Source organism: Pelodiscus sinensis, chromosome 2 (genome assembly GCF_049634645.1).
Source record: "Pelodiscus sinensis isolate JC-2024 chromosome 2, ASM4963464v1, whole genome shotgun sequence".
Classification (NCBI taxonomy): Eukaryota; Metazoa; Chordata; order Testudines; family Trionychidae; genus Pelodiscus; species Pelodiscus sinensis.
Window position 1 is genome coordinate 255,838,310 of NC_134712.1, and position 13,781 is coordinate 255,852,090.

The following is a 13,781-nucleotide window of genomic DNA, read 5'->3' on the forward strand; positions in this document are numbered from 1 at the left end:
TTTGGCGGTACCGGTATTCCTCTTTCTATGAGGAATAACTCCTTTTTGTGCAAGAGTTCTTGTGCAAAAAGGTGTATGTGGATGGGAAACGGGTTTTTTTTGCAGAAAAACAGCCTATTGAAAGAAGCACAGGTGCTTTGGTGGCCATTCTGTTAATGGCAATCGGAGCTTTCTTGCGAGAGAATATCCATGCAGTCTGGACGCTCTCTTGCACAAGAGCACATCGCTTTTCCGATGCGCTTTTGCAGTGTGGAGGCGCTCTTGTGCAAGACATTTTTGCAGAAGATCTCTTCCGCAAAAAGCTTCTTGCGCAAGAAGCCTGCAGTGTAAACGTAGCCTGAATGTCCCGTCACGGGTATAAAACCTTAAGCAAGTTGTTGTAGTGACTTAGTTGGTGCTACAGCTTGTCTATATGAATGGAGGTGCTTTTCCTCTTCTCGTCTGGAGTGTTACCTGGCCAGCGCTAAAAGCCTCAGCACGACAAAAGCCACAAGCATAGACAGGCTGGCTGCATCTAGACTGGCAAGTTTTTCCGCAAAAGCAGGCAATTTGCGCAAAAACTTGCCAGCTATCTACACTGGCCGCTTGATTTTGCGCAAAAGCACTGATGTCCTACTGTCCGAAATCAGTGCTTCTTGTTCAAATGCTTTGACTTCCCGTTCGGGCAAAAGCCCTTTTCCGGAAATGTTTTTGCGCAAGAGGGCCAGTGTAGACAGCTAAAAACGGTTTTATGAAAAAAAGCTCCGATGGCGAAAATGGCGATCGGGGCTTTCTTGTGCAAAACCGCGTCTAGATTGGCACGGACGCTTTTCCGCAAAAAGTGCTTTTGTGGAAAAGCGTCCGAGCCAATCTAGATGCGCTTTTCTGCAAATGCTTTTAATGGAAAAACTTTTCCGTTAAAAGCATTTGCGGAAAATCATGCCAGTCTAGACGTAGCCGCTCTGTATATGGGAAGGGTGGTCAGAGCTTCTGTGCAAATCACTGATGCCCTGGGATGGATGAGAGGAGTGCTCCTTTTCCAGACATCCCAGCATTCAGTAACTAATTTGCCTGTAAAAGGTTAAACCCAGAACGGGGTATCCAGGAAGTGTTGGTATCCAGAAGCGTGAGAAAGTGTGAGACTTGGCTTGAAAGCAGTGATGTGCCTGCTGCAGTTCTTTGTGGGGTTTTAGAGCAAGAGCTGGGGAGAGAGACGAAAGACACGCTGGGAGCCAGACATGGAATTTCCAGTGAAATTAATGGCCAAAAAGGATGGAACCTTGGAAAACAAATGTGAGTAGACAGGGAATGTGTAGTTAGACACAATCAGGTTACCTTTTTTTTTTATCTCTGGTTTGTGAACTAGGAATGTTAGTGCATAGTCGAATAAATGATTAACTGTTAAGCCTGGGCTCATCAGTTAATCCTATTGACTACATGCACTCCCCCTTTTCTGCCTCTGTATCGGAGGCACCGGGGGAGAGAGAAGTAGAAGCCAATGCCCGTGAGTAGCTAGCTTTAAGAAGGCTCCACACGAGTACCGGATCTGCCTCAACCTCCCCTGGCACTGCTGCCTCTGCTAGAGACAGTAGTGTGGAGGGCGAGGGGGGCAGCAGGAGCCGATCACACAGGGAGCCGGCTTTCCCTCCCTCTCCCCCCCCCAGGTAAGATGGTGGCCTGGCTGGGGCTCTGCGCTCTCCCCCTCCCCACCTCTACCCATGGGGGCGTGCTTGGGAAGGGGGGGGTGGGCCACCAATGGCTCCTCTCCCTGCCCACACAGCAGTAATGGCCACACTCCCCAAAGGGGGCAGCCTCACTCTGGGAGTGCGAGGGTGGGGTGGGGCAAAGGGGTGTTGGGTGAGGGTATGGTAGGGTGAGGGGGCAAGAGGTTGGGCTGTAAAGGTCAGAGGTTATAGGGTCAAAGGGGTGGGGATTAAAGGGTTTTAGGCATTGGGGGGCAAGGGACTGGGTTGGGGCTAGGCAGACAGGTAACATTTTATTTGCATATCTGCATATCCCTTATTTGCATAATGAATATGCAAATATGCAACTCAAATGTTGCCAGTCCACCAAAAGTTTGTGACTGGGTTTGCCGGTCCATGATGTAAGAAAGGTTAGGAGCCCTGGCTGTAGGCCACTTACCCTGCTCCTCCCTCTCCTTCTTCTGAGCCCCGAGAGCCTGTCTGGTGACGTCCATCTCCTGTTTGCTCAGGTTGAGTCGGCGGGTGAGCTCGCTCGCCTTCTTCTTCCTGTCGCTGAGGATGGCTTTGTTCTCCTTAAAGATCCGGTTGATCTCACTGCCCCGCTCGCTCTTAAACTCCTCAAACGCCGCCAGTTTAGCGGGAGGGGAACTGGGCCAGGGTTCGGAAAAAGAGAAAACCCAGGAGGGGTCAGTTGCTTCAGCATCAGGTTTACTTAGTGCACCTGAGTGGGCTGATACTCAGTGCCTGTAAATTCCATCTCATGGAGGCCTTGCAGAACCTTTGCCGCACCGTGGTACTGCCACTCTACTACCCGCCACGCCTCTTCTCCCTGGACAGCTTGGCTGCCACTAACAGCTTATGCTGGTGTCATGATTATGAAGGTTAGCCAGCAGCCTGGGGATTAAGGGGTTAACTACACCTAGCCAGGTGGAGAGACCAGTAGGAATGTAGGAGGGAGTTTCAACCTGGGACAAAGGAATTTGGGTTTTTCCTTTGTCCTTTTGTCTCTGGGAGAGAGTTCTCTGCAGCTACAGAGAGGGACAAGCATTGTCTCTCTCTCTCCAAGACACCATTCTTCATTTTCTGTAAGTAGGGTAAAGTTTAGGTAGTTTCGTTAGGTTTTATTGTTTTAAGGATTGGGTATGGGGTCTGAGATCTGGCACTGCTTAAAGATGTTTTGGCTTTTCTTTGTAACTAAGTTCTAGGCCCATGGAGTTTCTCCATGAGTATATTTTGTTACCCTGCTATCTAGTCATTATGCTTGCAACAGGAATATTGTTGTAATAATAAAAGTTCTTTCTTTTCTTTTTATTAACCTGGCAGTGGTTAATGGTGTGCCCTGATTTTTGTTTTAGGGGTAAGATTTCCCAAATGATCTTTTCCCCGATTTCTTTATCAACATTTGGGTGGTGGCAGCGGAAGTTTTATTCCCAAGATCTAGGTTTTTAAGATCTTGGGGGGAAGTTTTATACCAAAGCCTGGTAGATAAGGCTTTGGGGTACACTTGCTGGCCCCCACTTCTGCATTTATCATGCCAGAGTGGGGAAGGAGCCATGACAGCTGGTATTGCTCTGCTGCACTCCTGAGCCCCCAGCTATACTCACCTAACTCCCTGTACAGACAGCTACCGACAGCTCTACCTGGCAGGCTGCTCCTCTCATGGAAGAGCATATCTATGCCTATAGGAAAAGATCTCCCATTGGCATATGGAACATCTTCCCTCTAGTGCGGCAACAGTGCGGCTGCATCGGTGCAGCCTTGCAAGAGTGGTCAGGCTTGTCAACCAAGGAAGAGTTCCTAACAGAGACGCCATGGTCCCTAGAAACTGCCTAAATTGACTCTTCTCAGACAGTTGGATCTTACTGACAGAGCCCTGCGTGGATACAAAATTAATATCTGCATCAGCAAAAATGTTCAGTGGATATGCACATGCACATGCACATCTGCGGAGGACACCCACAGATAGCCGCAAATGCACATGGTGCTAGATCCAAAACTGGTATCCGTACCCGTATCCACAAACTGAGCCGCAGATATCCATTGCTGTGGATGCAGATACCTGTGGCTGTAAAGCAGATAGCCATGAACTGAAGGGCTCTATTTATTGATCCAAAATTCTAGTTGCCTCTCAGGCCAGTGTGAGAATGCAGGGGAGGAGAAAATGCTCAACTTCAGAAAGTGATCAGGAAATATCTATGATGATGCTGGATTTTCCATGGAGTGACACCCTTGAGCTAACCTCCCATGAGTATCCCCCCAGGGAGCCACGCCCTTGAGCTAACCTCCCACGGGTATCCTCCCAGGGAGCCACATTCTTGAGCTAACCTCCCACGCAGGGGCGGATATACGGCAGGGCGAACGGGGCGGCTGCCCCGGGCCCCGCACTTCAAAAAGCCCCGCGCATGCGCCGTGGCAAAGGGCGGCCCCGTGAAATTATGCTGCCCGGGGCCCCGCAAAACGGTCATCTGCCCCTGCTCCCACAGGTATCCCCCCAGGGAGCCACGCCCGTGGGTGAATTTAAAAGAGGGGAAGATTACCTCGGTCGGTGGGAATCCTCCCTGGGCCCTGAGTCGGAGCGATGGGTTTCCATGCTAGCAGTATCCGGCTCCCGGGGTAGTCCTTCCTTCCCGTCCAGATCCTTTGTGGAACTTACCAGCTGACTCTTTGATGGGGACACAGAATCCATCTCTTTCCCCAAAACAGGACTTCCAAACCCTTCCTTCCTGGCAATGGGGCTAAGAACAAAGAGACGGTCAATTTCCTGCATGTGACAAAACCTGGATACGAAAGCGTCACGACAGCAACCTGATCTGATCCAGGGACTGGCCATCTGGGCCTGTTCCTTCTCAAGGGAATCTAGTGGCCAAGTCCAGAAGACGTGGCTTAGCCCCAGGTCCAGTTTAAGGAAGAAGAGTGGAGAATCTTCTCAAAGTGGCCTCCCTGCGTGTGTTCGGTCGGGGACACCCTGTGTGAGCTAGGAGATGACAGTGCAAGCTGCATGTTGGGGTACAGCAGCTCCCCAGCACCCTCCTGGACCCAGAAACATGCCGGGGAGATGCCCCCCACTCACGGGTACCAGGATCCAGCAGGCAGGAACAGAAGTAGCAAGAACAGGAGCCTCTGGGCATTCAGAGAACACCCTCCCATTCTGACTGGACTGTCCCTGCCCTGTGCTGATGGGCTGTTTGTGCCAACCCCCTAGTTAGCCGCTGTGGCTTAGCTTCACTCCACATGTGCACCTCTTTCCTTCTCCTCTCCTCCCCTGCCCTTGCACCCTCCCTCCTTCCCAGGTAGCTGAGCCCCTTCTAACTACACCCACCCACCCAACAATAGCACCAAGGTGCCTTTTGCTGCGATCACATGGGTGGCCCTGCTGGGGTGATCTGTCCTTCCCCATGCTGTGCCTGTCTGGCCTACTGAGGCTTGACCGTTCCAAGGGAGGGACTGTCGACGCCTGCGTTACTGACACAGTACCTACCACAGTGGGCTCCATTCTGGGTTGGCCCTTAGGCGCTGCTGTAATAAACCCAGTTCATCGTGTGCAGTAAATCCTGCATGTACCAGCCCTCCACAACACCAACGGGCCAAGTCTGACATGGACTGTGCAAAGACCCTTTCTCAGCGGCAGATTTGTCATGGGCAGCATGTATCGGTGGCGGGGGGAAGCTAACCCACCCCAAACCATACACCTCCAGGGGAAGGGGCAGTGGTCTCCCCCTGCCACCGCCCCGGGGCTAAAGGAGCTCTTTGCCCATTGTTGTGGCCCTGAGACCAGGGTGAGGGCTCAGAGCCTTTCCAGTCTTGGGGCAGCAGCAGAGGGACGAGTGGGGGGCAGGGTCTGGGGGGAAGATGCAGAGCGGGGCTGGGCCGTGGGGAATGGGGTTGGGCCACGGGTGGAGCTGTGGGCAGGAGGGGGGGCGCTTCCAGGCTCAGACCTCTACCAGAGTCCCGGAGCTCTCAGCCCCTCTCCCCCATCACCCCCAACAGAGCTTGCAGCCTTCCCACTCCTCAGCCAGGGCCACGGGGCCTTAACCAGAAGAGGCGGGGTAAGGAGCTGCCTCAAAGACAAGCTGCACACGCTGCCCATGGGCTCTGTGACCATGGCCCAGCCGTGTATCAACACCGATCCTGGAAGGCCGGGACATCCTTGTTGGAACAAACACAGAATATCACAAGGGCCAGTGGAGCTGTTTCTCCAAGGCCTGCCCTCTTGGGTAGCTACTTACCCCTGTGGGTCCAAAGCAGCCCATGAACCCCATTATTGCAAAGGATGTGACATGTCCCTGCCACAGGGAAGATTTCAGGAGCAGAACAGCACCTGGCTAAAGGAGAGGGCTCGGTGGTTTTACATGCCCACTCACCTGATCAGCTCTTTGCCTTTCTTGGCTTTAACTTTCTTTGCAACTTGTTTGGATAAAGGAGCAACTCCAATCCCGAAGCCCTGTCCGTCCACTTCCCCCACCAGATGGCCCTCTGCATCAACCAGGCCTGCCTGAAATCAGGGAGAGCGGAAACTGTGACTGAGGAAGGATTAGCCCCGCAGGTGTCCAGCTTGTGATCTGCTCAGAGTGGCTAGCCTGTCCAGTTCCTTAATCTAAAGCCAGATTTGCCCCCTAGCATCGTGGAGGAAAAAGTATCTCCCAGATGAACTGAGAAGGGAAAACGCCCTCGAAGTTACTTTCAGATCTAGGTGCTCAGTGCTCCCAGTAACCAGGTTTGGAGGAAGTAGACGCCACCGTCACAGAAACAGGTTTAAACTAACTTTTAACATTTCTTCCCCAGGCCTTTATTAGAGCCTGATGTACTTTCTGGGTTTAACGATATCCCCGAATGCGTTAGTCTGACACCTTACAACAAACACCAGAAATCTCTGTGTAATCATGGTGTCACTGTGACAGGTTGAATATAATCCCTTCCAGTCCAGTATGGGAAACACCACATTGTGAGCACAGGAAGTCCCGCCTTCGGGCTGTACCAAGCATGCTCGAAATGCTGGGTGAATATAAAGAGAAGCAGCTCAGCTCAGTCTGGGGGGGATGCTGGAGAGGAAGGATGTCTGGTGGAAGCCCCTGCTGAGAGCTAGCCACAGACCCTCCCAGCAGAAGCTGAGGACTCGGGCTCAGACTACACTTCCATTGCTGGCAGAGCTCCAGGGAGCAGCCCAGCTTGAGGCACCTGGAGATCCCCAGACTTTGGTAGGCAACAGCTCATAGAGTTGCCAGATGGTTTCAACAAAACTACCAGACACACTTGACATTACCTCACAATCTACATTCCATCTTCCTTAGAAAATAGTGGCCATTTCTATTTTCTCCATTTGTTTTCCAAACAATGAGAGTTCACCAATGTAACGACTAAAACACGTATAGAAAGAAGACCGTTCTATTGACGATTTTTTTGTTTTGGTTTCACAAGTTTAACAAATCAAACAAAACCTGCCAATACAATATTTACTGAAATAGAAGTACAATCAATGTGAAGTTAAAGGCACCGAGGGGAGAAGTGGCCTGGCTAGAAAAGGAACCCAGGAATCCTGCTTCCAAGAATCCCTTCCTTTCCCCTACCCGCCCCACCAAGCACCAGCTCCCACAGTCCTCCCAGAGCAGAGACTGGGACCCCCAAATCTAACCCATAGACCCACTGCTGACCTACAGGAAATGAACGAAGTCAGAAGGTTGAACGCCCAGTGCCCCTACCCTCCCCCAGAACCAGGCACCCTCCAGCCCTCCTGCTCTAATCCAGTGTCCTTCCCCAGAGCCAGGCACCCGCTAGGTCCCTCTGCTCTAATCCAATGCACCCACCCCTCGCCCAGAACCAGACACCCTCCAGCCCACCCACTCCAACCCAATGCCCTTCCCCTCCACTAGAACCAGATATCCCCCAACCTCCTGCTCCAACCCAATGCCTCTCCCCTCCCCTCCCCAGAGCCAGGCACCCCCAGCCTCCCTGCTCTAACTCAATGCCCTTTCCTTCCCATAGAGCTGGGCACATAAATCTCGCGGGACAGAGGGTAAGGCCCTGGGTCTCGCCGGAGCCACATGCTTTTCCCTCCAGGCGCTGGGGCCCGTGCACAGAGCAGCCGTGAACGGCCCGGGCGTGCGGCTCCGAACATTCCACTGAAGGCACATACCACCGCGTCCTCCCTGATTCCCTTTGCAGGGCAAAACATCCCAGACATTTTTTGCCTTTTAAAAAACCTGTCTGGACGGCGATTTAACATGTGAAAACAAGGACACGTCAGGGGAAAACCGGACACGTTAACCCTGCCCAAGCCCCAGTGCAGATCTTTCTCGGCCCGGCCTCGCTCTGCCGCTGCCTTGTCATGTGCCTCGCTGCCCGGCTCTCCTGCTACCTCTTGCCGCCCGTGGCAGCTCCTGCGCACATGCCGACGTGGCCTGGCTCGGGAAGGCGCTGTCACTGTGGCAGACACGGCAGGTGTGCTCTGCCGCCACCTTTTGCCACCCCTGTCCCCGCTGGCCAACAGCTCCCACACTGACGCAGCCTGTCTCAGTGCCGTGCAGCGCAGCTCCGCTCAAAGGAGGCACTGCTGCTGTGGCAGATGCGGCAGGCATGCCCTGCCACTGCCACTTACTGCTCCTCCCCGGCCGGCAGCTCCGGCAAAGGCGGTTTGTCTCAAAGCTGCGTGGCTCGGCACTGCTACTGGAGCCCCAGCGATGAGGCAGGCAGCCTGGGAAGCGGCTCACAGCACCGCAGGCCACATACAAAGGGGCGGTGGGCTGCGTGTGGCCCACGGGCTGCATATTGAGTAGCCCGGCTGTAGGGGTTACCGCCATGTCCATACAACCCCCAACCGCCCCTGAACGTGAGTAGGGTGTGCACATATTGTGAGTCATATCGACATCGGAGAATGATGCACTCTGGGTGATCTTCATTCAGCAAAGGACCCTGGACAAGGATTTCATACGTAAAATATGATTTCGGTCTGTGCGTCAGTGGCATGGCTGAATGGCCATTCAGCACAGATATCGGTTTAACTCACACTTGGTTTGTTTTCCAGATCAGCTTCACATTCACGCCTGGGATGAGGTCTGCCTGGAGATTGTGCAGTGTTGTGTTATGACAATACAGGCAGTCCCCGACTTACGTCGGATCCGCACTTACGAACGGGGCTTTCTCACCCCGGAAGTCGGGGTGAGAAAGCCCCGTTCGTAAGCTGCTCCGGTGCCCCTGGTCTGCTGGAGACCGTCTCCAGCAGACCAGGGGCACCGGGCGGGTTCCCGCGCTTCTGAGGCTTTGCCAGAACAAAGCCTCAGAGGCGCGGGGAACCGCCGCTGCTGCCGCTTCAATCTGGGTGCCTGTGGTCTGCTGGGGACCGTCCCCAGCAGACCACAGGCACCCAGATTGAAGCGGCAGCAGCGGCGGTTCCCCGCGCCTCTGAGGCTTTGCTCTGGCTAAGCCTCAGAGGCGCGGGACCCCCCCGCGGCTGCGGCTTCAGTCCGGGAGCCTGTGGTCTGCTGGGGACCGTCCCCAGCAGACCACAGTCTCCCGGACTGAAGCCGCAGCCGCGGCGGGATCCCTCACCTCTGAGGCTTTGCCAGAGCAACGCCTCAGAGGCGCGGCACCCTGCTGCCACTGCGGCTCTGCTCCCCGTGTCCCTGGTCTTCTGGGGGGGGGGGGAGCGCAGCTAGTGTGCTCCCCCCCCCAGCAGACCAGGCTTTTGTTTTGGACTCTGGGGCAGAGCAGCTGGGGCGCTGCCGATTGGTCCTGCAGCGCCGCTCTGGGCACTACTGGACCAACCCGGCAGCACCCCAGCTGCTCTGCCCCAGGTCCTGATTCAGCCGCTGCTGGTCAGTTTCAGCAGCGGCTGAATCAGGACACCTGGGGCAGAGCAGATGGGGTGCTGCTGGGTTGCTCCAGTAGTGCTGAGGAGCGGCGCTACTGGAGCAACCCAGCAGCACCCCAGCTGCTCTGCCCCAGGCGTCCCCAAGTCAGCTTCTGCTGAAACTGACCAGCGCTGACTACAGGAAGCCCCAGGCAGAGTTGCTCTGCCCCGGGCTTCCTGGAATCAGCTGCTGATCAGTTTCAGCAGCAGCTGACTTGGGGACGCCTGGGGTTCTTAAGTTGATTCTGTATGTAAGTCAGAACTGGCGGTCAGTTTCAGCAGTGTCTGAATCTGGACGCCAGTTCCGACTTACATACAGATTCAACTTAAGAACAAACCTACAGTCCCTATCTTGTACGTAACCCGGGGACTGCCTGTACTTGGCATTTCTATTGTGCCTTTTTTCTAAGGACTTCCGAGCACCCATAGTTAAGCCCCACCAGTCTGCAAGGTAGATCATTATTCTTATACCCATTGCAAGGGAATAAACTGAAGCGCAGTGTATGCACGGAGGTGAACCCTCAGAAGATGGAGGTGTCAGAAAGTTGGGAATAACTAAAAACAAAGCCGAGAGTGAGAAATATCTGGCATCCTAAATTACAGAAGGAAATCCACAGCTGCCTTTAGGGTGGGGGAAACATTCTTTATGCTGCTCCAACAGTGCTCAGGGCCATCGTGGGACAGAGGATCTGGCCCTGTATTTTACCACACACAGACATCTTTGATTCAGTAATTCTTGCATATTTACTTTTTCTCTGTTTTTATAAATAGCCCTGTTAAAATACTGGGCCAGATTCTCGGAGGTGGTGCAGCTCTATTCTTCTGTCATGCCCGTCGCTGTGGGTAGCGCAGAGCCTTAGCTGTCAGTGGTTCCTCTCAAGCAGCGCAGGAAGAATTGGCGGCAGAGTGCCGAGGCCCAAGCCCCTACCTTCTGAGCAGCAGCGATGGCTGCAAAGTCACTTTTGTCTATCAGCGTGTACTTGCTTCGCAATCTGGCTTCCACTTCCTGCTCCTGTTGGCTGGGGAGAGAGAAGAGTCCTTTTCATTGTGCTCAAGGAAACACATCATACAGCCCCAACCTCTGTCATACTGTGGAAGAAAGCTGTGCCTACTAGCACCTCTACTTCTGCCCAGAGGCGTAGTGAGGGTGTTGAGCCCGACCCTGGGAGAAGGGAGGGGAGCTTGTACCACGTCTTTCCCTGCCCCCTCCAGTTTGGGGCTGGGCCCCTGCACGCACTAACCTCTGGCGGAGATGGAGGAGGGTTGGGCTAGGGCCGGGGAGGTGGGGAGGAGGCTCCAGCTGCTGGTGGCAGGAGGACGAGCAGGCGAGCCAAGGGATGACAGGTGGAGCAGAGGGGGACTAAATTAGTGCCCCCCTAGCGTGGCGCCTGGAGGAAACTACCCCCCGTCCCCTCACTACGCCACTGCTTCTGCCTCTGCTCTTTTCCTCCTAGTCCCCCTCCCGCTTCCTACAGTCTTCCCAACCAGCTTTCCTTCTTGCACCTGTTGTGACCTCCTGCCATTGTCTTCATCCCACCTTTTTTCCACGCTGCTTGCCCTTTTGGCCTAGAAATCTCTTCTGTTAAGACACTTATACTTTCCACTAGTTTTTTGCAGACTTTAGGGAGCCTTTTTTATTGTCCAAATAATACAGCTCCACCATATTTCTGTCATGGATGGCAGAACCATGAGAAGACCTGATCATCTTGCTTCATTTTAGCCCCAGAAAAGTATTCCCTGGGGAATGAAACCCATGCAAATAGCAAGAGATCTGGGCCAGCGTGGGGACCTGTGGAGCAGGAATGCCCATCCTCTGACATACCATGGGCACTTGGGTTTGAACAAGCCTCTTCCCTTCTCTAAATCTTCCAGCAGTGACATCAGGCTAGGTGTGTAACTGTAGCATGTGACCCCTCCTGACCAGATACCAGAGCACACGTGACCGATTCATGCAGCCCATCATCCAAGGATCATTCTCATGACACATGGGGTACCCCTGGTTAGCCAGCAGTAGCCTCCCCCAAGCAAGCCATCAGGAGCTGGGCTGAGCTTTTCACAGCTGCAAGTTATTCTCTGACATCACCAGCAGTGTCATGACACGGCTGTGATGTCACAGACAGAAGCGTGGTGGAGTGTTTCCAAATCTTATCGAGGGCACGTTTTGGCTGCAGCATCTTACCTTAAAATCACTTTGAACTGGTTAAAAACCTCTTGGATCTGCCTGATGTTCATTATCTGAGGGAGATACAGAGAATTAAGATATAAGGCTTGGAGTGTGCTGTAGTCAGACTCACTGTGGAACATTTACAGAACTTGCTCTATAAGGCTGGTTCAAATACTAAAGAATCCCAGGGCCCTGATCTCTAGCCTCCGTGTACAGGTAACTCCATGAGAGTCCCTGTGTCCTGCAGTGGAAGAATCAGGCCCATGTGGCAATGTACATCACACACGGGGAAATGGGAATGGTACTTGGTCCTGCTGTGAGGGAAGAGAGTGGACTCGATGACCTCTCAAGGTCCCTTCCAGTTCTATGAGATGGGAAGCGACTGTCTAGGAAGGAGCACTGCAGGAAGGGATCTAGGGGTCAGAGTGGACCACAAGCTAAACATGAGTCAATAGTGTGATACTATTGCAAAAAAAGCAAACATGATTCTGGGAGTGTGGTGAGCAAGACACGAGATGTCATTCTTCAGACAGGCCCATAGTCTCCTATAGACAACCACCTAACCTCAGGATGAGTCTTACCAACAACCACAGGACATATCACACTAATACCAACCCTGGAACTTTCCCTTGCAACAGACCCCGGTGCCAACTTTGTCCACATATTTACTCTGCTGACACCATTATTGGACTTGCCATGCCAGTTACAAGACCAAGAACACATATTCCTGTTCATCCAAAAATATAATTTATGCCATCATGTGCCGACAGTGTCCATTTGCTATGTACATTGGACAAACGTCTCAGACACTTTGCCAAAGAATCAATGCCCACAAAACAGACATAAGACTCTCTCACAGAGAGAAAGTTGTTGCTTGTCATTTCAGCCAGACTGGTCATTCCCTCAGTGACCTTAAAACATGCATATTGCTTCAAAGAAACTTTAACTCCAGACTTCAACGAGACGCTTCAGAATTGTCATTCATGGTTACATTTGACACTTTATGTATGGGTTTAAACAAAGACTCTATTTATCTGACCCATTACAAAGATAGCTTCCCCATTTATCACCCCTAATGACATTACCTCACAGAAACTTCCCCTATTATCACCCCTATGTCATTACCTCACAGACACTAACCTTCCCCCCTCACCTCCACTCTGTTCTAAAATTTACATAAGAACATAAGAACGGCCATACTGGGTTAGACCAAAGGTCCATCTAGCCCAGTATCCTGTCTACCGACAGTGGCCAGCACCAGGTACCCCAGAGAGGGTTGACCGAAGACAATGATCAAGCGATTTGTCTCCTGCCATCCCTCTCCAGCCTCTGACAAACAGAGGCCAAGGACACCATTTTATCCCCTGGCTAATAGCCTTTTATGGACCTAACCTCCATGAATTTATCCAGCTTCTCTTTAAACTCTATTATAGTCCTAGCCTTCACAGCCTCCTCTGGCAAGGAGTTCCACAGGTTGACAACACGCTGTGTGAAGAAGAACTTCCTTTTATTAGTTTTAAACCTGCTACCCATTAATTTCATTTGGTGTCCTCTAGTTCTTCTATTATGGGAACTAATAAATAACTTTTCTTTATCAGCCCTCTCCACACCACTCATGATTTTATAGACCTCTATCATATCCCCCCTCAGTCTCCTCTTTTCTAAACTGAAAAGTCCCAGTCTCTTTAGCCTCTCCTCATATGAGACCCGTTCCAAACCCCTAATCATTTTAGTTGCCCTTTTCTGAACCCTTTCCAAGGCCAAAATATCTTTTTTGAGGTGAGGAGACCACATCTGTACACAGTATTCAAGATGTGGGCGTACCATAGTTTTATACAGGGGCAGTAAGATGTTCTGGGTCTTATTTTCTATCCCTTTCCTAATAATTCCTAGCATCCTATTTGCCTTTTTGACCGCCGCTGCACACTGTGTGGAAGTTTTCAGAGAACTGTCCACGATAACTCCAAGATCTCTTTCCTGATTTGTCGTAGCCAAATTAGCCCCCATCATACTGTACGTATAGTTGGGGTTATTTTTCCCGATGTGCATTACTTTACACTTATCCACATTAAATTTCATTTGCCATTTTGTT

General features: G+C 52.3%; 1 protein-coding gene across 7 annotated transcripts in view; it reads right to left on the reverse strand.

Moving 5' to 3' along the window:
• KIF9 (kinesin family member 9) overlaps positions 1-13,781 on the reverse strand; it is a 54,360-nt gene that overhangs the window by 15,406 nt on the left and 25,173 nt on the right. For all 7 annotated transcript variants that reach the window (XR_012902148.1, XM_075922988.1, XM_075922986.1 and 4 more), the window contains 5 exons: positions 11,705-11,760; positions 10,454-10,544; positions 6,044-6,174; positions 4,220-4,417; positions 2,122-2,330 (listed from right to left, as the gene is read on the reverse strand). Coding sequence is in view for 6 of the 7 variants with exons in the window: in XM_075922988.1 (XP_075779103.1) it covers positions 2,122-2,330; positions 4,220-4,417; positions 6,044-6,174; positions 10,454-10,544; positions 11,705-11,760 (685 nt within the window). In the remaining variant the exon portion in view is untranslated. The remainder of the gene's footprint in view (positions 1-2,121; positions 2,331-4,219; positions 4,418-6,043; positions 6,175-10,453; positions 10,545-11,704; positions 11,761-13,781) is intronic.